This window comes from Ammospiza caudacuta, chromosome 6 (assembly GCF_027887145.1).
Source record: "Ammospiza caudacuta isolate bAmmCau1 chromosome 6, bAmmCau1.pri, whole genome shotgun sequence".
In the NCBI taxonomy this organism is placed as follows: Eukaryota; Metazoa; Chordata; class Aves; order Passeriformes; family Passerellidae; genus Ammospiza; species Ammospiza caudacuta.
Genome location: NC_080598.1, coordinates 2,745,694 through 2,772,696, shown reverse-complemented (window position 1 = coordinate 2,772,696; position 27,003 = coordinate 2,745,694). Strand labels below are relative to the sequence as shown.

The window sequence follows — 27,003 nt, the reverse complement described above, 5'->3', positions numbered from 1 at the left end:
AGGCATTCATAACTGTCTGTGAGATTTCAACACCTTTCTGTAAAACCAATACTCTGCATGTCTCAAGTCATACTTCCTCCCAGAAATCCCTTTTCTTGCTCTGGATACAACAGGCTTGGGCATTATTCATTTTTGCCCAACATTTAAGAATTGCTCAAATAGCTTGGGATGTGCAAGAGGGTTTAGAGTTTAACTACACCACTGCTGCATTCACACAGCAATCTTGTACCTGGTGTTGGAATTTTGAAAGAGTTTTGCATTTGGGTCACTCCACCAAAGATGACAAATAAAATTCCTCATGAATTTTAATTGTGAAACTTTGTTCCAGCTGCAATTGCACTTTCAGAAACCCCATGTACATTATGACACATACATTATTATAGTTCATAACTCTACAGAATGAAGCAAAGGTGACAAGAGTGACTGAAAGTGGAACTTGGAGAGCAAGCCCAAACCAAAAGCAAAGTAAGGCAACTTACAAGGACTGCAAGCCACTCAATCCTCTGATGGCCTCGTTAGGTACCGTCTTCAGCTGATTGTTCTGGAGGGTTCTGTAAAAATCCACTATGTTAATAAAGTAGAACTGGACAATCATCTTTATCAAAGCTATAGGTAACAGGAAAGGCCATATTCCTGCTATGGTTTCCCAGATTTCTCGTGTATGTCAATGCATGCAGAATTCCCAAGACCAGATGCCCAAAGGCAACAATGAAACAATGTTCTATTTCAGTTTTATTTCCAACTCATTCACTAAGTGCATTAATTTGCAGAGAACAAGCTGACACAATATGCTGAAATTCCCTTGGGAACTCACTGAAGAGGTTAAACAACAACACTAGGACAAATTTGCTACAAGAGATGATATGTTATTGTTTTCTTGTGGAATCATCTTCCACATGCTAGAAAACACACAAACCTGTAATTTTTCCTGAAGTTGCATCAATACACAATGTATCAACAAACTAATTTATGAAGTGTGGTCACAACAGAGCATCCCTGGGCAAAGGTGAATTAAGCTATACTGTTGTGGGTTTCTTCAAAATTCTCTTACAGGACAATGTATGTCATGTGAGTTCTTTTATAAAGAGAATGTAAATGACCTTATAAAATCTTACTCAGTTTTGGTGCATACTGGGGTAAAAATTCAAGTCATAGCTTTTAATTAAGAGACATGTCCCACGTTTTTCCAAGAACTGCCAGAATTTCAGGCACCTCCAGTGTTAATATTTCAATGGGTATGTCTTCAAGAGTTTTGACACTTTTCATTCAATTTACAGCATATTGTATTAAATAGTATTGCAAATGGGCAGCTCCCTAATCTGTACTCTAGAAATAGTGTCTATGGTTTTCTTCTTTAAAACCTCAAGGTCTGCTAATTTTTTAAAATTTCTTTAATTAACTACCTATTACCCTGCCAGCACCTGGAAGTATTTACATAATCAGAAATGCTGTAGTTTTCAAATTGAGTTTTTTAAAACCTTAAACAACAGAAAGCTTTTTTTTTTTTTTATCCTTAGCTATGGAAAAACAACTGCGATAAAAATTCTTTTTTCTGAAGGAAAAATAAAAGTTTTTTTTTTTTTTAATAGAAAGCCATTTTCACCTAGAGAAGCATCAAGCTATGGCAATTTTTTCTATTGCCAGTAGGAAACAATCAGTGTATTAAACCTCTAAGTATAGTACCACCTGGTAATGTCAGGTACCTGACAGAATATGCTGAAGGTGTGGGGAACAACAAAAGCTTACATGCCCTTTTCAGGATTTTTCCTCTGATTCTTCTGCTACAAGATATACTTCAGAAACAAGTAAGTGTTCTAATAAAATACAGTAATTCTAACTTAGTCAAGTTCATCACTGTCATCTTGACCACATGCAGCAAGCTTTGTAAAGAAAAAAGTAGAAAGTAGAAGAGCTCTACTTTAGGAGGACAGAAGGCAAAAAAATTTCCTCCAGCCCACCAGTAAACAGTCTGGCTATGCACTAAGAAAGCATAGAGCAAGCTATGAAGCTCTAAAACCCAATTACTTACAGAACTTTGAGTTCTTTCAACCCAGACAAGGCCTTTGGATGGATAAAAGTAAGGTCATTGCCAGCCAGTCTCCTGGAAAAAAATTGCAATAATAATTTCAGTCACAAAACCCAGTACTTCTACAGCCATCTAACAAGGAAAATCACTGCAATATCAAATCTTGAAAGCAATTATGCATTTTGCATTCACTTATACTACATTCACAATCTTCCAAGTTTGTAACAGTTCTTTTACTTACAGCACGTTTTTAAAAATGAGGATGCATTACTCAGCCTTGTGGATATTCTTTTGCAAAGGTGCTAGAAAAAGCACACTTTGGAATGACGAAGAACCTTCTTATGGTGCTAGGTTTGAAAGTGCATTTACCACAGTCCTCTGGCTTTCAGCATTGCTCCACTGAAACAGGCTCTGGTTCCCATGTATTTTTAATCTATACAGCAGTTTCTAAAGACAGTATGAACTTAAGTAAAAACAGATGCTAGATGCTACAGTAAAGCAGCACAAGCCTCTATGAAAATCCCAAATATGAAAACAATATTCACAAGCAAGTGGTATGTTCACCCAGTGCTGACACATTTGACAGGACACCTGTTGATATACCAAGACATAATACTGGCAATATTTTATCTTTTTGGTCAGCTATTTGGAGCAACTTTTGAAGAAAGGAAACTCTTTTTGGGCAGGGAGAAATGGAATAGGATTCTCTCTCAAAATGTGGCTGGTTTCAAATTTGGACTGCTAGACACTAACACAGAGTAAATTATGAAGATCAATGTGATATTAAAAGTAATCAAGATGGGAGATGCTGCAGAATACAAAGCAGGAAAGCAGAAGCAGCAGCCAAAACAGCTGCTCCCAAACAGCTCTTTCCCCCTTCCCCCACTCCTTTTCTTTCTCCATCCTTTTACTTCTCCCTTGCCCAGCAGATCCAGCCTTGGTTGAGCTGCTAATAGCAGTATCTCATCAAGGGTAAAGACAATAATGCAAAACACCTGGTGATCCATAACTGACAAAAGATGCAAAAGTTTCAGCCAAAGTATTTGGTTTTAGACTTGGGTTTGATATCCCAGTTAAGCAAAAGCAACGTTGGACAAGGTTGCGCAATGAAATCACCCATGGAAATACTATGTACAATCCAATAAGTGTTAATAATTAAAAAACAATCAACGTGCTTTTACAAAGGTTACAGAATATCAAAACCCATCCCTGCTGTTACAAGGCACTGTGAAGCAAGCCAGACACAGCAAAGGGAAAATATTATTTCAAAGAGGCAAACAAAGAAAGTAACAAGAGCAACACCTAAAGGATCAGCCTGCCAGAACATAGCAATGTTATTACCTTTTTATCTCCTTCTCTAACTACATAAAAGAGATTACCAAAGCCCTTAATGCTTACATAAATCTGCTTGCAACAGAATTAGTGACTTAATAAAATGGTGCCTGATAGAGAGGATGCTAGTTATCTTTATTAAATCTATTTATCAAATGCAGATGGTTATATTTATAAACCAAGGGAGAAGAGGACAAGAATACCTTCATGAACAAGAAGGTCACAGCAGAAGATCCTACTTGTTCTTAGAAAACTGTTACTCTTGCTTGTTAAGGTGGATTTTGGGTTCTAGTCTTGGTATTTTCACACACTCCCCAAATGTTGCTGTTCTGACATCACTACAAGTATGTTTAAAAAAACCCCACATCTGCTGACTGCTGAAAAATGTTTGCCTGCATGCTTGAGTATAATCAAACAGCTCTGAAACTAGAAGGAAAATAAGAAGAACCTATGTATGCTTATTCTTGAAATCTCCTGTCTGCAAGCAAATTTCAGAGCTGGGACATGATTTTTCATTAATGGATTCATTAATTTTTAACATTAATGGAAGTTTCCAGATGGCAACTAAGCAGTCCCCTAAAAATCATTTTATTGTCAGTAGCTGTCCAAATCCACTTGATTAACTTTATCTGGGGGGATGTGGAGGGAAGTTTGCAATATTTCATGTCTTTCCTTCTAATAACTGATTTACAAGTTCACCATAAACAGAAAGAAGTACTGATGAAACATGCTGGGTCTCTACAGCAGAGCCAGTAATCTGCAAAACACATTTCTGTTAAAACGTGTTTGAAACAGCATAACGCAAACCCTTAAATCAAACAAAATTCAACTGAGGCTGTTGCACCTCATCATTTTGCATGCAAACACTACTATGATTACACATTACACAACTCAAGGAGTGGCCGCCCTGGTAAATGTGTCAGGCAGCTCTGGCTGCAGCTCTGCCAAGGCTCCCCATTAATCTGCACTGTGTGAGGCTTCTCAGGCATCTGCTCCCTCTCCTAGAGAGACTGGGGCTTGTTACTTTAGCTTTAAAAAAACTGAACTAAATACAGCTGAACAGTCTCCCTGAACCTGAATGGCACCAACAACAACCTAGAGAGCACTGGAAACAAATCACAGCTGAGCCAGAGCCAGACTGGTGTGACTTCGAATAGCAGGACACCGCTTTCCTCAAGGCAGCTCCTGCTTCTTCAGCCTTTTTCCAACCAACCAACAGAAAAACCCCAACCTTTGTGATCAATTACATTTCCATTTCTCCACTATCTGGCAGTGTTCCAGGGTTTACTCATCAGTTTGCCAAACACACATTTATCATTCACATCCTAGCCTTGGGGAGCTGCTCATGAGGAGGTTTCAAATGCAGCTCCCAAGCAGGCAAAGATCAGTATATCAACATTGCTCTCAACATATTTTCCCTGCAGCAGCTGGAGGGATGAAAATGTTTTTCTTTACACAACCAGGTTCATTTTAAAGAGAGAACTGAAAAATAAATAGCATACAGTATAGCACACATACAGCATTATAAATTATCATTGAAATCATCCAGTCAGGTTTTCCATGTTACCTTCTTTCAGCAAGTCTTTAAAATATTATTAAATAATTTAAAAGCATCTCTGTTTCTCTCTCACACACACACATCTCTAAATGGGCTAAGGGAAATCACAGTTTTACCAAGGCCAAAACTCTAGCACAACAGAAAAAACACAACTTTCATCTCCTTGCAGCAAGGCTCACTAGAGCCCTGGAAGTTGCTGCTCTATGGTGGGACAATTTCAATTGTCACAAAGCAGCACCTTAAGGCAGCCCCACATTTACACTATCATGGGCTGAGTTTCTATCCTTCCCCTCATTCTGAGTGGAAATGGTTACAGATATCTAGTCTGAAATCCACCTGTTGCCACTGAACCACGATATATCACCATTAATTAGAGCTCTTTCTCCAAAAGGCAGCGGGCTGCAAAACAGATTCACCCACAAAGACAGTAAAAAATTGAATTAAACAGACAAGTGTAAAGTGCCCTGCCATGCAATAAGGCCACAAAACCCTTTGCTATCTCTTACTTCTCAAGGGACAGAGCAGCAGGCATCATCTGAAGTATAAATGTGTATCACACTGACCATGAGTTTCTCTACTAACTCTATCCTGGCTCCCCTTGTTTGGAGACTCTGCCAAGAACTGCTGTTATTATCATCATCATTACTATTATTATTATTACTATATTATTATTATTATTACTACTACTACTACTATTATTTCTAGCTGGAATTAGTGTATCTGAGTTAAACCTCGGAGGTTTCTCCAGTGGAGTCCCAGACATAATGCATGGCCACAGTAGGGATCTTTCTCGTAACTGTTTAGCATTGAATGTTGTAGTCCTCTATTTTTACTTTAAAAATAAAAATTGAGTGTTTTAATGGTAAGTTTCAACAAATTCAAACTTACAAATTCAATTTCAGCATAGTAGGATAACAGAATAGGACACACAAAGAACAAAGCCTGTCATACAGAGGCGAGCAATATCCTTTAATCATTATTTTAGTGACCCAGTAAATCATCTCCAGATGTGGAGAACACCTTATTATTACAGATATCAGGGTGATGCAATGTAGCTGAAGACTAGACTTCCATGGTGTCTCATTCCCAGAGTACACACCAAGCCTAGGTCCTTGCACTGAGCTGCAGCTAATACGGTTTTCTCTCCTTTGGGAAATTAAAATTTTTGCAATTATGAGTCTGGCAACCCAGCTGCATGTTAACCAAGCCAAGTTAATCACTGGTGTGGCTCCAAAAGTCAGGGAGGGTGTTCCAAAGATACATTTTTGCCTGTAACAATTAAAAGCATCACTCTTGGAATAAAACCTCTTGGAAACCTCTGTCCTTGTCCTGCATCCCAGATGGTAGTGAACCCTAGGATACTTGAGCAAAGAGTTTCATCTCCTTCCATCCCTCTGAAGGTCTTATGCTCATACAGTAAATGTTTCTGCTGTGGATTTTGGGTTGGTTTTTCTTTTCCTCTTGGTAGTATGCTCCTAACCTTTTTTCTCTCTTGGCTCTGAGAAAAATATAATGGTTACACAGAACAAATTCAAAGAGCGTCAGAGACTGCAGCCCTGACATGTCATAATAAAACACCTGATTTATTATTTTTACTTCTACATTAGCTGATTTGTGGTAAGAGCCAAGACTCCTAGTTCAAGGTTTAGTCAAGCCTGAGCCTCCCATACCCATCACTGTTCCTCTGCCTGGCCAACATTTAGTTTTAGCTATCCAACTTTTACCTTCCTATTTTCATCCTATTGGAAAACACTGCACTGCTTCTCCACCCGTACTTTCACAAACTCTACTTTTTGTGCTGTTTTACACTGAACTATTCTGTTATCTTTACATGCCTTCCACTTTTTCTGAGTTCTCTGTGTTTTCCAAATACAAACTTGAATTTTAGCTTAAGTTCTCCCTTGACAGAAGTCATCTTTGGAGATGCCTCATAGATAACTTAATCCAGGATACCCAGCAAGTGTTTCCTCAAATCTGAAAGAGCTTCAGTTTCCATCTGTGCCAAAATAGCAGCCAGTTTAGAACAGAATTTTGTTTTTCTCGACAGATGATGCCTATTTATATGCTATAATTTATTAATCAAGGTTGAAAGCTCTACAGGAGAGGGACAGTCTCTCCATATTTGCAGGAAAATACAGGGCTTTGCTGCATGCCTTGTGCAGGGCTGGGTGCCCTGCCTGGTGAGGGCACATGCCCCCGCAGACAGCTCCTAGCCCAGATGGGCAGCTGCAGAAAGGAGGAGCTGGGAAATGGAATCTGGGTCTCCAGACTAAACCTGGCTTTGCTTATCTGGGAGTAGCAAACAGCCCCCTGGGGACTTGCTGCATTGCTGGGAAGCCAATCTATTGCCTCCAGGTTACCCCAAATTCCTCCACACCAATTTACCAAAACTGAATGGATACTTTACTTCCCTGCTACTAATAGAAAATGCATTTGTCTCCTCCTTTTCTTGCAGCAGTTTTAGTATTACACAACCTCCACCATTATTTATAAAATTGTGAGTACTACACCAAGACACATCATGACTGAAGAAAGAGAACTGTAACTACAACAGCACTGAAACTGCACCAACTCCTCTTCTTGTTATGATCTCTCCCTTTCTAGCATTTACAGCTTTCTCAAAGTTCTACTGAGCTTTAAGATAATTACTTGTTTTCAAAATGCATTTTGGTCTAAAAAGCTAAAATATCTCAGTAAACGAAATGGACTGATTAAAACGTCTAAAGCTTGTTCATACCTTCTATGGCTAAACTGTCAGCAAGAGTCACCAGTATCTACCAGAAGACAAAATATGCTCTATGGTAATGCTTTTCATGCACTATCAAAAACAGAAAAATAAATGGCAATGGATTTTCAGGAAAGCAAGCATTTATAACCATGCAAAATAGGCTCTATCCTTTCATTTTCAAGCAGTATCTGTATTTGGGCAAGACCTCAAAGTAGAACCCACAGACTGCAACACATGCACCAGAAGAAATAATATAACACCAAACAATTCTTATACACTACAAGTTGTTGAAACCAGTGGTCTTTGTATTCTCAATTAGTATTCTGCAGCAAAAATCCTCAGAAGTTTGCATAAATTTTTTAACATGGACATATTTGTTGTAAACATAAGCAACAATAGCATGGTATCTAGAAAACTGGTTAACACCTAGTGTGCAGCAGAAATGCTGAGTTGTTGCAGAAAGCAATTTTGTTACCTCTCACCTCCAAAGCAAAATGCAGAAAAAGTTTTATAAAATGCATTCTCCTCTCCCTATTTGTCTTTGCACATCTTGTACTATGTTGTGGTAACTTTGCTTTTCTTTACCATAGGCCAGATAGACTTTTCTGTTGATAGCCATCTCAACACTCAGGTAATAATGCATTTCACTTACCTAGTCTGCACAGCAGAGACAGAGATGGAAGCCACCAAGTTTGGGTTTGATCAACTGGGATGCAACAACTCCACTAACTACAGATTTGTGATTTTAGCAGATAGTGCTATCCAGAGCTCAGAAGGTTTCCAAGATCATCAATATGTTAATAGTCAGACAAGAGAGTGTGAAAAAATTGCTGCTGATACAGCAAATCCTCAAAGTTGCTTTGGTCTGTTCATACAGCCTTGTCTCCTATCCAGGCACGAAATCTTTGAATGACCATGCATCTAGCAAGTGACACTGCAAAATGGCAAAGTAGTTTAAGTCTACATGTATTTGGCGATTAAACTTTTGTTACTGGTTTTCCAATCACTTCAGATGCATATTGGGCAAATGCAAAACACAGGTTATACAGTCACCTTCACAATTAATGACCTTAGAGAAATTGAGGTAATTTTCAGTATGATTCTTTGATTCAGCTTAGGTTGACTGTTAGCTTTTTCCAGCTAAAATAAAACCAAATATTTTAACAGAATCATCTAGAAATTTACTTTTCTATAAGAAGGGTAGGAAAAATGACTTCATAGGAATCTGGTTACTATTTCTGTGCCAGAACATCTGCCAAAGCTAATTAGCCAGGAATACCTCTGTACTAACAAAAAAATACAAGAACACAAACATCCAAGCAGAGGCGAGGAAAGGAGCTAAAAGATTGGCATCACCACATCTCATGGTAACACACAGCATCATACTGCGATGAAACTGTGATGACAGCAAATACCCACTTACTTTCTCAGAGGATAAGGCATTCACCTTCAACACACAGGATTTATTTTTTTCTCCTTTTTTGTCTAAGGTTTTCAGAGCCCATGTGATGAGTCTTGAGACCCTGGCCTCAAACTGGCTACTTGATATCACACACACACACCCCCTTTTGTTCCACGCTCCAGTTTCTGAAACTGAAAGGAGAAGCAGGGAGGACTGCATGGCACCAGCACCATTTGGAGATCTGTACTTGGAGAGAGAGAGCTTAAGAGCTTCTCAAGTTACTGCTCAGCCTCCAGAAGTTTCTTATCTGCTTTATACCTTCAGACAGGCCCAGCCTGGCAACTCAGGCAGCATAATAAATAAGGCTTGTAAGACTGGTCTTGAAGTGTAACACGGCAAAGTTCAGCCTTCAGGCCATTCAGCTAAGCCAGCTGCTGTGTGCGTGCCATGTGAGCAGAACAATGAAACTCAAAAAAACCAACTATAGCCAAGGAAACTGTTTTGTTGTCCTCTAAAAGTACTTGCAGCAGAATAACCAGTCTTGGGATCCTTATATACAACCATGTCAACTTTGGAAATTAACATGTAGAAACAGAAACTGGAAAGAAAGAACTTCCTCATCTTCCAAAAAACAATGGAATTTACTCAACCTACTAGCATCTATCCCCACAAACAGGAAAAAACATGCAGCTGTCAAGCAGAGCAAGAATCTTCTAAGCTACAGAAATATCCTTGTATCAGCAGGACTAAAACTCATCCAGAACCAAATTGATTAAGGACTCCCAGAGATAAAAAAACACTAATTAAACACAGGTTGGCCAACATGTTTTGAAACATCATTTAGCATTTAATGCAGACCAAGTAAGTGATGTTTAAAAATATCTTAGCTGACTGTGGTTAATTCTACTTGGGAGTCTTTGCCTAAAGGTTTGTCTTGACTAGAATTTGAAGGGGCAAGTTACAACACGCTGCTAGCTTTGTAAAGCAGGGCACACAAGGCAGCGAGCATTCCTAATGTGAGCAGGCTGGTCAAGTTAGGCTTTTAACTTGCTACCACACGAGAAACCTACCCCTTGCATTTTATTCACTAACATTTTACCTCTTGGAATTCAAGCTGAATCAACTGAGGAAATCACCTCCTGCAGCTGTCCAAATACTCAGAGCTGGTAGATCGATGAAGGGCACTCACTGGCTTCCAACCTGAGTCATATGGCTCTTTTTGAGGAACCAACAGCTGGTATCTACACTGGCTGCCTTCGTAAAAAAGCAGCTGGAGAAAGATCTCTGCCTGTTCTTCAGACTCTGCTGGTGGGGCTGAATGGACAGAGTTGGGGTGTAGGGGTTCCAGTTGTGGGTTTCTCTGGGTCAGGATTGAAGGCACTTGAGACAGTAGCTCATGTTCAGACTCAGGTGTTTATTATTCCTTATCAGTAAAACAGTCTCACTACTGAGTTCTGCAGCTTTCCATCAGAAGGCACAAAATGGCCAACAATCTCTTGGTACAAGATCTTTTAAGACTAAACTATCCAATTAAGGATTGACACCTGGATTATTTTCCCTTTTAATCCAATAACTGATCCCAAAGAGCTGCAATGGGGACTTTTCTGCCCAATTACCAAATGCCACCCAAACCCATAAAGAAGGAGGAAGAAGAAGCATGAAGGAGAAACCCAGGACAGCACCCTGTGCCCTCCATCTTGCTTCCATCCACAGCATACTACAAATCCCAAAACCTGTATTTCTCACCAAGTGATACACCTACACTGCTCTCTATAATCTATTTCACACTTTTGTGGATTCCAGTCTATCTTGAAGTCTGGGAAACTTTCTCCATGAATGAGGGTCAAAGTCAGTGCTGCCCTAGGGGTCAGGGTACCCCAGAGCAGAGAGAGGAATATTCCCAGTGCCCTGGGTTTCCACAATGGGGCAGTAATGCCTCCAATTGTGCCAGCCCGTTTTATAAGAGGATGTTTAACCACAGTTTTTGTTATCACATGTGAGCTAACACAAGGCATCAGGACAACATGAACATTCATTCTTACCTTTTCTACTCAAAGCAAGTCCTTCACCTCCAGTTTCTAACTATAAACCTTGGGATTTCTCACATACATGAAAGAGAAAAGAATGGCACCATCTCATCAACATTCACACACTACCTTGAAAATACTGTTCTTGAAAGACCTAGCACTGAAGGACAAGGCAAGCTTTTCCACCAAATGTTACACAGCCAGGTGAGAAAAGACACAGCCACTTGAACTAACAGCTGAGCCTTGGCATAGCTCCAAGACATGTCCTACTCTTAAATCCAGGTAATAAAAAGACACAATACTCACTCTCCCTGTCCAGCAATGATACCACTTGGTGCTGACTGAGAAATTAGGAGGAAGGGTACCATCTAAATTACACACTGAAACAGATACTACAAAAATAAGCAGCTGTGGCATTTCAGCCAGGTGGTCATCTTCAGCTGCAGTCAAGAGGGAAAATAACTCTAGACATCTCCCTTGCAGACACTTCCTGATTACAACCTTATGGCAAAAAGCCACCTCATTTTCACTGCTAGTATACATTTTAATTATTCCTTATGTTCCTAAAATATACTTTGTCAACTAAAAGCCATGAGCAGAGACTCTGGAGATATTTAAGCAAGACCTCTTAAGACTTGTAATCAACATGGATATAATTAAATAGTCAAGCAAATACTCAGTCACACTATTTATTTTCTTGCAAAAATTAGTTGCACGTGTGTGGTCTCTTGTTCACTGTTTATTCATTTCTCAAAAAGTAGATTAGCATTGTGTTTCAGAAAAGAGAAGACTTTTACTGACCTAACTCTTCCTTTTATTACTTATTTCCCCAACTATTTTCAACCAGCCATTAAATAAGAAAGTTTTGCCCTTGCCTGATAAAAACAAACAGTATCTGAAGGTAGCATCACAGGAGAGAGACTATTGCATATCATGTATGAGCAAAAAACAAAACCACAACAGATCTTGGTATCTGTACACATCTGGAAGTTGACTGAGCCCTGGTGTCTGTTGGTGCTTTCAGGAAGGATTCCTTTCCTTGCAGCATTACTGGCTGTGATATGGTTTTTAAACCCAACAGCCCAAGAGTGGAGAGCACCCTCCTCCCTGACCCCTGCAGAAGAAGCTCAGGGCTGACTGGCTGGGAAATTACCGGTGTTCCCTTTGGACAATCACATCTTTCTGTCACAAGTAACCCACAGACAGACAAGGAACAGATTGTAGTCCTCTGCTTCTCACATGGACCAGCAGACACACAGCTCAAAGCTGATCATCTAAATCTTGCCCATGAGTGCAGGGCAAACAAAATCACAACATTCTAAAGGGTTAAGAGTGGAAATCAAAACAAGCTTAAAAGGTCATTAAGTCAAAGATACTTTTGCATTATTGGAGTGGTTCAAGTTTCTGAAGACAGACTAGAAAACTGGCCAAGAATAAAAATAATTTTAATTTTGCCTTCCTCAATAAGAGACTGACTTTTTAATTAAATCTAGTAGATAATTCACAAATAAAGTGTAAAATTCTTCATACTACTTTAGATAACTTTACATATTGGAAGGGACTGCCACCTTTTAAAAAGGCCATCAAAACATAACACAACCTGGATATTCTAGTTAAAAATTCACACCAGAAAATGGTTTCTACTTTCTAAAAACACTGCATTATCTAGTTATATTTTCCTCTTCTAGCTTTCTATAAATACTTCAGGTGTGGTTAGAAAACCGCAGCCAAGTTCTTCAAGAATTTTTAGTTTCCATATCATGTTTAAGGCTCCGGCATGTTTATGTTAGCATTTTCTGAAGAATACACATCATTAGCTGCTAAGGCAAAACCCTTGGTGGTCTGCTTCTCCCTGACTCTGACCATTGCCATTCCAATAGTTTGCAAATGACTTCCAGATGGGTATCAGTTACACAGACAGGGAGAATTTGTGTAACATTTATAAACAATGCTCATTCCTGCTGCCATCTGGTGAGTGTGCTGCGGGGACGCGCGTGATGACCCTGGGAACAGGGCTGTGAATGGAGCACTCAACCCAACGGGCACATCCTGTCCCTGCACAAGGCCAAAGCCCTTGGCTTGTACCTGTGATGGGAGCAATGCTGCCATAGCGCATCACCTCAAAGTTACAAAATCCCAGATTGCTCCTGCAAATTTGGTCTTTGCTGGGGAGTCAGTTGCCCTAACATGGCCATTTAGTGCTGCTCCAGATGTCCTCTTCCACCTGGCCCCAAAACTGCCATTCACAGCACCCACTGGTTTCCCATCTGTGTCACACCTGTCAGTCTGGCGCAGGTGTCTTGGATAATCCAGAACATCTGAAACCAGCCTGGGATGCATGATTGAAGCACCCAATTATCTTTGGTGATGCAGAAGGTACTTCTGAATTGAGCTGCCAGCTTTTCCAAGTCTGGTGCTCTGCTTCTTCCACTAGTGTTCTTTTCAGGATTTGGAAAATGATCCTCTGAAGCCTCTGCAGACTACCAAATAATTTCATTGAAGAAATGACAACCCCCATTTCAAATGGCTCCTACTGAACATTTTAATCTCAGCCTCTCCATACATGTAACTCAGTTGCCTAAATAATACATTCTAATTGTCTCCTATTTCCATTCCATTAAATTCTATGATACTATTTTGCAACATTAATTAGCCAACTCTGCCAAGGGCTAACTGAACACAGCATTTGACAGTGGCAGGGCTATGGCATGGTATGAAGATAAAGGTGTCTGGGGCTGTCTCCTTGATGGAGACCCACTAGACTGCGTGCTGGTGTGGGTACTTACTGCATTCCCATTAGTTTGTGGGATTTTCATTTTCTTTAGTGTAATTCTTGGGAGAATTTCTCAATGAAAAGTCACTTTTAGCACACATTCCAACACCACTTTAAGTCTTTTCTTTAAATCACTTTTCTTTGGCATGGACACTAACTCCCAGGTTAGCGCGCTGGAAAAGCAAAAAAAGCAAAAATTTGCTGGGGCCTGGCAGTCAGAATTTGGACCTGTTCAGCTACAAATAAAAGCCAGGAAAAAACTGTGACAATCATATAAAGGAAAAACTGTGGTTGTACAGAAGGAAGTATGAGAGTTCAGTTGCTCCTGCTCATAACCAGCAAAATTAAAGAATGAAACATTTTTGTACCCTTTCCCATAGAGAAAAGGGAACAGGGAGAACAAAACAGAAACCTGTCATATCTGCTGCTGGACATTTCTATTAAGGAGGAAAGCTGTTTCGTTTGAACTTACTTCATTATATTCCCATTTAAGAATAACTTGAACTGAAACAAGGGAATTTGGAATTGTGTTTTTGTTTTGGTTTTTTTTTCCCAGAAGTTGCTTTAACACATCAAGTAAGCATGCTAAGAATGATTTAAAGCTTCTTGGTGTTCACACATAATTCTGAGCTTAATGCTAGCCTATTTTTTTTAAACTGAACACCTGGAATTTAGGGGGACAATGAGGTACATGTAGCAAATGGCCACTCAGGCAATAAGCACAACAGATGAGGGCCGAAGGCTCTGCCCTTCCTCTTTATCTCCTGACGCACCCCAAGGTTTATGAAGTTACACAATAACACCCACCCATTAGGTTTTATTGCTTAATTACTTATTGGGGAAAGAAAATGAAGTCTCCCACAGTCATCGAAGTTGGAAAAACAGACTTGTTTGGGCTTTTCAACTTCTTGTGTGAAACATGCTTACAAAGAATTAAAATTTAAAAAGTGGGCTACAGATCTAGTCTAACAAAACATACAGACATACAGAATCACATATTATAAAGCACATATGGAATGTTTGCTAGTATATATTCTGAAGCCAACCAAGCCTTCCTAGGCCACTCTTTTTTTTCCAGCTGACTACTCATGCCATAGAGCCTTTCTTAAATTCTGTCAATTACACAAAAGCACCATCTGAAAATCTATTTTTCTACATAAAGCATTCTTGCCTATATCACAGATACAAGCAATACTTTAAATCAGAGGGAATAAACCAGAACCTGTTAAACATGAAATGAGATATATCACACACAATTTCTCTGGCATAAATCAACTCAACTGCACTTCACAGTTGTACTGACCTGAGTCAAAACTATTTAAGAACCAGGTAAAATGGAGTTATTTAGGTGCATTAGTAATTAGTGCTACATTATCAGGGTGTAAGAGAGACCAAAATTCTAAGGAGAGGTGGAACACCTTATTAGAGTAACTAGTGAGGGAGAAGTGCAAAGAAGCAACCTTCAGGAACCCAAATCTTTCTTCAGAAGCAAGCAATCCATCTCTTACCAATTTCTCAGTATCTTTGCTCCAGTGAGGTGCAGTGGTTGTACTGGTTATAACAGATAACCAGAGTCAAAGGGTTCAGGGCTTTATCTGCAGTTTTGCTACAGGGTTCATTTAGTCTTTTGCCCTCTACAAATGGTTTTCATTCTTTATTTGTTTCCTTCTTTATGAAGTCAGAAGAACACTTGCCTAGCTCATAAGGGTAGTGCCTTTAGGAAAACTGTTCTTTCCCTGAGGTGATTTACTGAAAAACCTCTCAACGCAGCAGCATTCACAGTCCTATCTTGCCAAAGTCACAAATAGAGACAGCTTTAATTTGTATTTTAAATGCTCTTTAATAAAAGAAATCCTACTTTGTCACTGAAAATATAGGAGAGGCAAGCAAATTGCAGGGGCTTTGTCTTATCTGTTGCTTAGTACTGGAAGTTCTCAAAGCTCTCTTGCACAGGTTGAACCATTACCCTCACCCTCTCTTCACAGATAAGGAAACTCTAAGGCACACAGAAAGCACGTGCCACCCAACAGTACTTAAAGCAGTAAGTGAATGTCAAACCTGTGTACTGACTCTGAAACCCAACCTAATTAAGGACAATGCTGTTGAAAGCATGCTTCAGCTTTGCCAAGGCATCTTCGCTAAGACTTCAGCAAAATATTGAGCACATGAGGTCAAGGATTCAGAAATCCAAGTAGCAGGCAAGTAAAACATAAAAAAGAAAGCTAAAATGAGAATAGGACAAAAGGAAGGTGGGAAGTGGGAAAAAATTTCTGCCAGAGAAATTAAAAAAAAAGAAGCAACATTTATTCCAACAGCCCTGTACCAAAGAACTTCTGATATAGGTCAGGATGGGCTTGTGAGCATTGCATCTGCAGCCTACAAGGACAATGGAAGCCAGCAGCTCAGTAAATGAAGCAACACCTATTTTATGGAACTTATGCAACAGCTATACTGTAGCTCCTTCAGAAACAATGGTAATTACACAACTCTTGTGTTATCTTTGGATAACACTGTAATTAGTATGTGTCATCACTCTAGCCATGATTAAAATAATCACTATAAAAAGTCCCTTGTAAGTAGCATTTACTGTCCTGATTTCCAAACACGTACAAGATTATATTTTTAAAGTATAATTGCTTTTTCTGTTCACAGCTCAACTTAACAGTGTTTCTCCACCCACCTTCCACTTTATACAGCCATATGATGTTGCAGCAAAACTTTAACATGCGTAGAATACTTACAGCTCTTCCAAGTAGGGAAAGTTCTTGAAGGCATCTTCTGGTAGTCTCGTGATGTTATTCATGCTGATATCTCTGGAAAAGAACAAATACAGATGCATTAATAACCAGGAAAGGATTTTTACATCCTATGAGAAGGATACAAAAAAGAAAGTCTCATCAGACAGTACAGTAACAGAAAAAAAACTACTGTAGTATCACAGAGTAAATATCTCTTTCCATAAATTTGCATGCTGAACTTTCAAGTCACTGTAATTTGAGAATCAGGTTGCAGCAAAGGCCTATAAAATGGGAAGTTGACAAAACAAAGTTTTCCAACACCTCTAAACAAAAATAATTACTGTGAAACTACAGGGAAGGCATGCATGGAAGAGGCTCTACAGTACTGTTATCTACAGTACTAATTTTTACCAACTTACACTTGTATACAGTTTTAACTCAGATGATTAAGAATACTCTAAAACCACAAGCATATGAAAAAAAAATATTGTGACCACCCACCACGCAAATTTTCATCCCACACTGTCTTTAAAAAAAATAATACATGCATTAGGACTTAATAAATAGCTTCTGGCAAACAGCACTTCTCGAACAACTGGCAAGAATAGCAGAAACATGTCCTAGCTCTACCACAGTCTTTTATTGTTTTCTTTTGTTTTCCTTCTACAAAACTTATAAAGTCCTCGAGGTAATAGTTTTAATCAGATTTCATTCTCAGTCCATAAGCAGAGGGAAGCTGGCAGCAAGTGCTTACATGATTGGTATGTGGACCTGCTCAGCTCTTTTCTTTACAAAGCAGTACTAAGTGGCAAACTTGGTGCCATCACCTCACTTCACAACTACACAACGATCACAGATAATCCACTCCTAAAGCAAGTTATTGCTCAATGTGAATAAAAGCAGCATAAAAACAATTTGGTTTGATAATTAAACTAGCTGTGTAACAATTCATGACATAATCCAAGTTCTTACCTTCCACTCGGTCACTGGTTTGGTTTTTTTCAGGATGTAGTTAATAAGCAATTCAGTAACACTTGTCAGGAGGGCCTTCCCTGCTTGCTGTCTTCCCCGTTGTTCTATAATGCCTACATGTCACCTCTCCACAATTCAAATAAAAACAAACCCAAACTCTCCTTTTATCTCAATAATGACCAACAAGTACCACTGAAGCTCCTCCCTGACATTAACAAGTGACAGGCAGCTGATCTGCTACACCACCTGTGCAGCAGAGACCCTCAGGTGCTGCCAGTGTGAAAACTGCCCTCTTACACTAAATCCAGACAGCACAGCCATTCCTGTAAAAATGTGCTTACACCAAATCCAGAGACAGGCATTCCTCTAAAACTGCCCTCTTACACTAAATCCAGAGACAGGCATTCCTGTAAAACTGCACTCACACTAAACCCAGAGACAGCCATTCCTCTAAAACTGCCCTCTTACACTAAACCCAGAGACAGCCATTTCTCTGAAATAAATGTTATAGTAGTCCAAAACCTTCATTTCTCACTTCTCAGCATAAACTAAGAGATTGCTCCTCAGCAGCTGCTCATAGTATACTAACCTAACTCAAGAGCATCAAAATAAGGTTCAGCACATACTAAACAAACCCAGCTGTGACAAGAGCCAAAACAAATCCACTATGGTACAAAAGCCTCCTTTCACCAAGCTCCAGAAGGAGCTGAACTGCAGATGTTTCATCTCCAGACTCGACAGCCCACACACTTCAAGCAGTGTTTTGTGCCTTGGCAGCAGCCTGGTCACAGTAAAATGTTGCTGTTGAGGATGTTTTTATTCTTGTGCAGGAAAGTAAATAAATGTATCAGGTACATGACCTGTCATCTGTCTGCTCCATGGGAGACTGCAACATCTATTCTCCTCATTTTCCAAATTCTCATAAATACACACATTTCACACATCCAGGCTTGTCCTCTCCTTTTTAGAGAGCTGCAAATCCACTTTTGCTATCAGCTGGGAAGCATTTATGAATAGGGCAGAAGAGTAAGAAGAGAGTGCAGACCCTAATCTTAAGAACCAGTAACCTGTGTAAGAAAATCCCATCTCTGAAAAAACACTCCAGGTGATATAAAACTCTACTGTCACATGCACCACAATAAATAGTGGGAGCAGAAATAAGCCAACAGCACATAGCATCAGAAAGCACTGTGTGAATGCTTAGGCATCACTTGGGCAAAGACTGCGGCTGCACACAAATTTGTTGCTCTTTGACAGCTGAAAGCAATGGTCTTGAAATTTCCAGAGCTATAAATGCCCAGTTTCAGAAGTGCCCTATGCAATCCTAAACAAAGTCAATGGAAACCATGCAGACACACAGAATGGTTGACATCCCAATTCAAAGCAATTTTGGCTTTCTCTGGAATCTGACATTAACTAAAAATGGTTTTTCCCTGGAGCTTCAAGAATTAGGCTCTACAGTTTTAATTTGGGAAGTAGATTCTTTGGATGTAAGCATGAAACAGATTGCTTTAATAATGAGAACCATCATCAACATTCTCAAATTCTACAGAAATCTATTTTCAGTGAAGCTGAATTTGTAAAAAATCCAGACAGAAATATCAACTGTGACTGTCTTTATCACATGAATCTTCAGGGACTGCTTATCATGATGCCTTGCTAAAAAACTGGAATTTTTACAAAGTTACTGCATTTGCCTTCATTACATGTGGTAGTAATTCTTACTAAATAAATAAGTCAGTCATTATAGCACTGATTTGCAAACTTTGGGCTATATCCAAGCACCAGCTCTGAAAGTCTCCTAATGATCATCATACAAGTCTTAAAACAATTCTTGTTTAATGAAGAACACTATGTAAAAGCAGCTTTGCTGATACATATAATTTTTTTTTTCTTTTCATTTCACTCTACAGAATCTCCTCAAAGAATGAGTTCACAAGCACTATACACTGGTAATAAAATATTAAGTAGTTCATGACCAAGAATTTTCAAACAATATTAGGAACACCCATGACACTAAAATTAGATTACTTAATAACTAGTCTCTATAAAGTTTACCTAGTTAATTTGGGAAGATACTCTTAATAACACATAATTAATAGAAGAATTGCAACAAAAATGGCAGAGCACAATATACTATAACAAAATGATGACAAATATTTTTGTCATTATTGTGCCAAAACCACAGTCCAAAACAAAAATAGCCCTTGCTAAGTTTCTACTGTTTGCATTTTAGAAATAGTCATTTTACTACTCCTAAACTTTAAAAGAAAAAAAAAAGGGATCAGTCTATGCAAGAAGGCTGTCTATTTCATAAAGATAAATATTAGTATGTCCATTGACATGTCAAAGAAATCTCCACTGAGAAGCTGTCATACACCACCTGTTTCTCTCCTAAGAATCCCTTGGGAATATAAACCCAGAAATCATTTAGGATGCTAATATATTTTAAAAAGTTCCTTAGAATGAATAAAAGAACATTAGCAGTACTATCCCAAGCCCTAGCAGTTTTCATGGGAGTGATGCTATCACACAACAGAAGGACCATGCCAGCAGCTGCCTGAAGCTCCTTTTCAGCAGGACTAGGTTGGAAGACCTACTATGGATTGGGTTCCTACATCCAGATCTAAGTGCCCTAAAAGCAGCACAACACCTGGAAACCTTTGAACCGCCACCAAACACACAGAACTCCCAACAAATAAAACACCAAAACCCCCATATGTTTGCCCTAAATTGGTTAACTCTAGTTCAGACTCTGTATCTAAAAGGCTTGTCACAGTTTTCTTGTTCCTCCAACAAGTCCCCAGTATGGTCTGTCAGCCCAGCAAACTACACCTGTGCCTTAATTTTAAGCTCAGACCCACATTTATGCTTGGGACAGACAGAAATATCAACTGTGATTGTCTTTATCACATGAATCTTCAGGGACTGCTTATCACAATACCTTGCTGAAAAGCTGAAATTTTTACCAAGTTCCTTTTCCCCAGGAAGTGCAAAACATACACAACAGCTCAAAGAGAGTTAAGATGATGGTAATACCACGGTTTACACTGCAGATTCATCAGGAAAAAGGAGAACCATGGGTAGACCTGTACCTTTCACCAGGCAGCCATGAACTGGGTTTATCTGTCCTAAAGAGCCAGGCTAACTTAACTCCTCACTTATTGACAACATGACCAAGGCAGAGGTGGCAGATGCCCCATTCCTGGAAACACTGAAGGGCATGATGGGGCAAAGAAGCTGGCACTGAAACTAAAAGGATGGCCAAGAGGCTGGCATTGAAACTAAAATATGAGCTGCCAAAGGTGGTAACCTCTTTAGCAAGAGACAGCGTCTCAGGGGATAACATGAATCACAGCCTTATATTTATAGTTGATGTCCATTTCAGGGAGGAGAGATGTAACACAGAAAATAAACAGTTGCACCGCCTCCTATAGTGCCACGGCTGCAGTTTTGAATGATACATAAGGCACCTTACACTCCAACAGAAGCTCTGTCCTTCTTCCAAGAAGGTACTACAGAAAAGAATAAAACTAACTAAAACAGTAGCTTGTAGCTGTGAATGTTCTTTCACCAGCCCAGATACTGCAGAGATTCATTTTTACAGGCAAAAGGTGAAAAGTCAAGCCAAGGCACTCCAGCACTCATTTGTTGTCTCCAGCCTGCTCAGATAGATCATTCCAGTTTATTCTGACAACTACTTGAATATTCACTTCCAGCTGAGTTTAGCAGTTTCCTGCTTTCACCTAACACAGAAACACTTGAAGTCATTAAAAATACTTATACTAACTGGCAATCATGTTAAAAGCAATGAAACCCTCCCTCTTGCTGAAAACAGGCATCAAATGAGGTTTCTGTGTTCTTATGAACATGAAACTGTTGGGTTTTCCCCATTTAAAGCTGCTGTGTCCATTTTCCTTGGAAGAGGAAAAGCAGCTTTGCTGGACATAGTAAAAGACAATCTCATCTTGCATAATGCCAAATATTGAATCACTTTTAGATCAACCAGCAGTGGAGACTTCAGAACTGAACTAGAAAACATAAGGCACTTAAACTTTTTATTAAACTCCTTCTGCAAGAATTCCAGCTCCTGATGTGAGGTTTTAGTTACTTGGATTTATTTTTTTTTCCCAAGGATTGTTGATTTTACCACTAACCAAAGTCAAACATCCCCACGCTTCAGGATGAGCAGCAATACTTTGTCTCTTGGATGGCAACTTACTGATTCTCTCATATTTTACAAACAGAAACTCTCATCTTCAAATAGCAGCTTCAATCACAGCTTTCATAAGTGGCATCAGACAAAAGAGCATTAGATGCAAAGCACAGCATGTCCCAGTGTCTCCTGCGGGCACAGGTAGCCTTCTCTGTCATCTTAGCACTGTCTCTGCCAGAAGGGAGCCTGAGCCCTGCTAGATTTCCCTCTTACCCCAACTGCCCGAGCGTGACTGGCTGGAAAGAACAGATGACTAGCAGTGATGGACAGGGAGGAGTGGGACGATAATTCTGGCATGAGAAGAAAAGTTGCAACAACAAAAAGGGACAACAAAATGGGAAGTATAGACTTCCTATAGGACAGAAAGGACAACAAAATGATAGATAAACTAGCCCAAGATATAAGCACAGAGACTGGCACTGTTTTCCTTTTCAATACCCAAAATAACTGATGGGTATTGAAAAGGAAAACAACACCAGTCTCTGTGAACCGAGGGACATTCAGCTGCAAGAGTCTTCTTTTTTTGTAAAGACAATACCTACCATTTCTAACTGCATCTCCTCCAAATGTGTGCACATCTTAGGCAAAGAAACTTTCTGCACAGCTCTGTTGTGTTGGCATGTCTCCTAAAACCCACAGGAGATGCCAGCGTTACACTTTCTGTCCTAGCTCGCACTCTCCTCCCTCAACACTTGGCTCTGCACTGAACTGGGGGCACAGACACCTTCCCACCACATCCATGCACTGCATGCTAATAGCCTAAAACACTCTGCTTTGTAAAAAAGGCCTTAAGCCAAACCATGAAATACCCAGCTACAGAAAAGCAAAATTAAATCTCAACAAAACCAAATTGAGATTGGCGGTTTAAAACAAATAAGATCAATATGCATCCCTGTGCTTCCCAGTACTTTATTAATAGCTATCTACTTTTTGGCTTTTTGATTCTGTCAAGTTTGGAAAAGAAGAGAGAAAGGGAAGGAGATAGAAAAAGAGAGGGGAGCGTTGGTTGAAGGAAAGATCATGTTTCAACAAGGCACCTTTAAATTCCTATAAAATGCTGCCTCTGAGCAAGCTTAACCTGTTTGTTGATAGATAATAGCAGGTAATACTGTAGGCTCCATTCAGTCTTTTCCAACGTCTGGGCCGTCTGCCACTGAGTTATTTAATTATAACATGCAGAAAATTACTTAGGCAGAGCTATCTGTATTTGAATAAAGCCCTCCTACCTACTTGTACAAAACCATTAGGTAATAGGTCTTCATCTTATATAAAATTCCCCAGGTAGTTTCATGATCCAGTTTCAGCAGTAGGAAAAGCTGAGGCTGTTCATATTTTTAGCAACTATATTAAATAAGCCAGGATATTGCAAATACACCTCAACATAATGCTGGGAAGTACCCAGGAGCAACCAGCCAACCTTTCCCATTTGGACCATTGATAACATGGATCATGACCTGGTTACAGTAACACTGGTGAGGATAAAGACAAAGTGACACAGATTTTTTTTCTTAGCATACGAGACCAACGGCTTTTCACCAGTTATCAGAAACAAATAAAAAACAAAACAACAAAACCCCACAAAGAAACAAACAAAAAGGACCCATTATACAGATGCATGGCAATGGTCAGTACTTCAAGTTTTGTCCAGGTGTTAACCTGTGTCTGTGTTACCCAAGAGAACTCCCTGGTGTTGTGGCAGTGGGAGAGGCAGAGACACTGGAGCCAAGGCGAGTGGGCAGGGGGAGAAAAGAAATCAGACAAACTCAAGCTGAGACTAATATTAAGTTGTATTGCAATGCTACAGTCTTGAAGAAATACATTCAGTGCCCAGCTCCTTGTAGGAACATGTTCACATGATGAAAACCAATGTGATTTCCATCCAAATCACACCCCTCAGCAGCCAGTCTCATGGGAGAGAAGGAACTGAATTATATCTCTGGTTTAGATCTTCTTTCCCATTTAGCCAGTTCCTTCAGGATGGTGATAAAACTACTGAAGGGACAGAATAAATTAAGTCACATTAATACTGCCCCATGTCTTAATTGTATTCAGTATGTAATGAAAGCATGGAAAGCCTAGAGGATCGGCATGAAATTTTCAATTCAATTAAAAAGAAACAAATTTGGTAGTAGAGTGTTGTTTTATTCTATCTTCCTGATGACAAGAAGCCAACAATTCTCTTGGAAGCAGCACCACACCACAACTACTGCTTGGAATGGTAACTGCCTGCACTAGGAATCCAAAGAGTGCAGCTAAAATCCAGGGATACACATTACACACAGATATGCCAGCCCCAAAAGTGAGAAATCATCAACAGCAAGAAAGGAAATACCAGGCAAAGATGATGTTTACAGAGCAAACTACACTTGGAAAGTGTCTGAGTTTGCAATGAAGTTTGAGTTCAAAATAAAGTTTAAATAACATGCTGAGAAATTAATTTCTTACCTTTTATCTACTACCTACATCTCTTACTGCAAGGCAGTAGTATGATAGCGTAATATCCATACTATTACCTAACATTTCTATGGTGAGAGGACCCCAGTGTCAGACTGGCATTGCATTTAAAGTTTGCACTCTCTCAATTTCTGACAGTCACAACTACCTGTGCCCATCTTCCAGTGGGAAGGGTCCCCTGGGTGTTCCACCAGCCAGAACTCTGCAGTATTAACCATCCCTTATCTCCAATCCTTACTGCCTGTCCCAACACATTTTTTCCTTTTCATACTTATCTTCTGTTGCTTTTAATGTGAACAAAGCTGTTAATGGCAAAAGGGAAGATTTTAATTATTACAGATTTTTCTTCTTATTTTTCCATCTCACCCCAGCAATCTTAAGCATGTTTCTATTGCCTCTGACAAGAACACAGAGACCTCCAAAACTTAAAGGCACACAAACCTGGTTCTGTACTCACAGGCCATTCTGGAGTAACAGAAAGCCTATGAGACATGACATCATTTACAAGCATGCTTCATTTTCCTATTCTTCCAGAAAAACACTCTTACAAGAAATAAAATATCCAAATATTTAAAGCTTCAGTCAGTACCTGCAGTGAGTGGCTAAGCAAGACACAGGTTGCGTTCCCAGCAGCAAATCCACCTGCCATTTCCTAAGTACCCGTGCTATCTCACTAATGAGCACCAGCTCTTATCACCTGCTGTTTGCATTGCCGGAGAAGCTGAGGGCCCTGCTCAACACGTCAGTGGACTGGTGCTGTGCAAACACAGAGCTGGAGACACTCCTCACCTACAGGGGTTTGCTGCCTAAATGCACCGAACAAGCAGCAGGGCAAGGAATACAAGTGTGCAGAGCTACATGAAGTAAGCTAAAAACAAAAGTCACCTACAGAGCCTGAAGCCCCCTCCAGCCGACCAAGGCTGCTCCCATGTTCTGTGCCCAGCTACCACCTGTCATGACCTTTCCAAAACCAAGTAACTACCCTTGTTCCCCTGCCCCTTTTGTTTGTCTAACAGGAAAACAGGACAGGAGATTGTTCTGACAATTTCTTGTTGGCTAGATATGTCGCTTCTCTCCATTTGGTAGCAGCAGAAAGAAATTATGCTCTGACTTATAAGCAACGTTTCCATTCACTTTTCTGTGGCTCTAACTGGAAACTAAGTGACAGCACTTGATCTGACTTTCCATAATACTCAAACTTCAGAAATAATTAAAACTTTTTATATTAATCAAACTTCAGATCATCCACCGCCCCTGGTTATTAAAGAAGATTTTGATTATCATTAATTTTAGCAAATAGTGGTACACAGAACCCTTTTTGAAAAATGTAAAAAAAAAAAGCAGCATTTACATCCTGTAGCTTTCAGTAAGCTTTTAGCATTTTGCTGAAGCAGGACCTACAACTTTATCACTGGCAGCAACTGAAAACCTGCAAAACTTCAGGCAGGCCTGTTCCTGCAAGCGGAGTAACATGTCGCTCTTTCGCCCTCCGTATCTCTAGAGTTATTTTCCTGCCTCCTTCCCGTGTCACATCAACCTGTTGCTGGTTTTTTCTCCTTCCATGGCGTTTTAGCTTTCTTTCAGACACAGTAACTAGCTCTAATGTACCCCTATTCATGTGCCAGTCAAGACATCATCAAGATCTTGGCGAGAACAATACCTGCACGCAAAGCCCTGTTTTGAACTGGTATCTGAGTCACTGCGGGCCAGCCATTAAGCAATCACACATACAGTTAATGGCTCTTGTTGACACATGGTAGGGAATTAACCTAGAAAAAAATTCCACTGCATTATTATGAAAGTGATCCCGTCCCGGAATAGGAATATAGTGCAAGTTAACATGATCATCAGTTAATTTTTAAGAGACACACTTTGAGAGCAGATTACAGCCTAAAGGAAAGGCTTAGTCTAAATTGGTGGAGGGAACAAAATGTCTTTCAGTGCAGGAGTATTCCTTTTATACAGAGATTTACACAGAGATGATTTACAGCAGAGAGTAAAATTATGTATTGTTCACAGTTTCATAATTATTTACTCTAAGGAATACAGTAACGACAGGGAATTGAGTACAAAAAAAAAAAATCAAACCATGTGACAGGCACACTAATCCAGCAATCTGAGAGCAAATCTGCACCACGATACTCCTCTTGTAGCTATGAGCATTCATCACAAAATGTGAATAACCAGTGAGACCACAAAAAGGTCCAGGGACAAAAGCAGGGAACTCACATCATGCACATCCCTGATCTGGAACAAGTTTGCACGTCCTGCTATCAGCCAAACTCCTGACAGAAAAGCTTTCAGCATGGTTACATCACAGCAACCCTCTGACTTGAGACCTTTTAAAAATAATTTATACAAAGTAAGATCATCTTAGCTCAAAAAATATGCATCTAAAAACTATAAAATACAATTTTTGGCAAGACTTGACATTATTTGTAATTGCCAGCAAAGGAAAGCAGAAATATTTCTATTTCTTTTAACCTGTAAGTCTCCACACATAGAGAAGAGGGGAATCCAGCAACGGGTTACACATTTAAGAATTCAACCAACTATACCCTGGCTGTAATTTTTTTTTTTCTGTAATCAGATGGTGTTAGCTGCCTTTTATGGAGCAACTGACTCCTATGGTAGCAGGAGAGGAAAGTACTGAAGAAGACACTAAGAAAAAAATGTCACATGTAGCTCGTTCATGCCTGTAATAAAATCAACAACAGAAAACCTAAAGGACCTTAATGGAAGGGTATTTGTTATGTTTCGAGTAAATAAAGTTTAAC

General features: G+C 39.6%; 1 protein-coding gene across 2 annotated transcripts in view; it reads right to left on the bottom strand.

The window, feature by feature from the left end:
- LGR4 (leucine rich repeat containing G protein-coupled receptor 4) overlaps window positions 1-27,003 on the bottom strand; it is a 75,608-nt gene that overhangs the window by 25,664 nt on the left and 22,941 nt on the right. For both annotated transcript variants that reach the window (XM_058806268.1, XM_058806269.1), the window contains exons 2-4: window positions 16,588-16,659; window positions 2,030-2,101; window positions 480-551 (exon numbers count right to left, since the gene is read on the bottom strand). In XM_058806268.1, coding sequence (XP_058662251.1) covers window positions 480-551; window positions 2,030-2,101; window positions 16,588-16,659 — 216 coding nt within the window. The remainder of the gene's footprint in view (window positions 1-479; window positions 552-2,029; window positions 2,102-16,587; window positions 16,660-27,003) is intronic.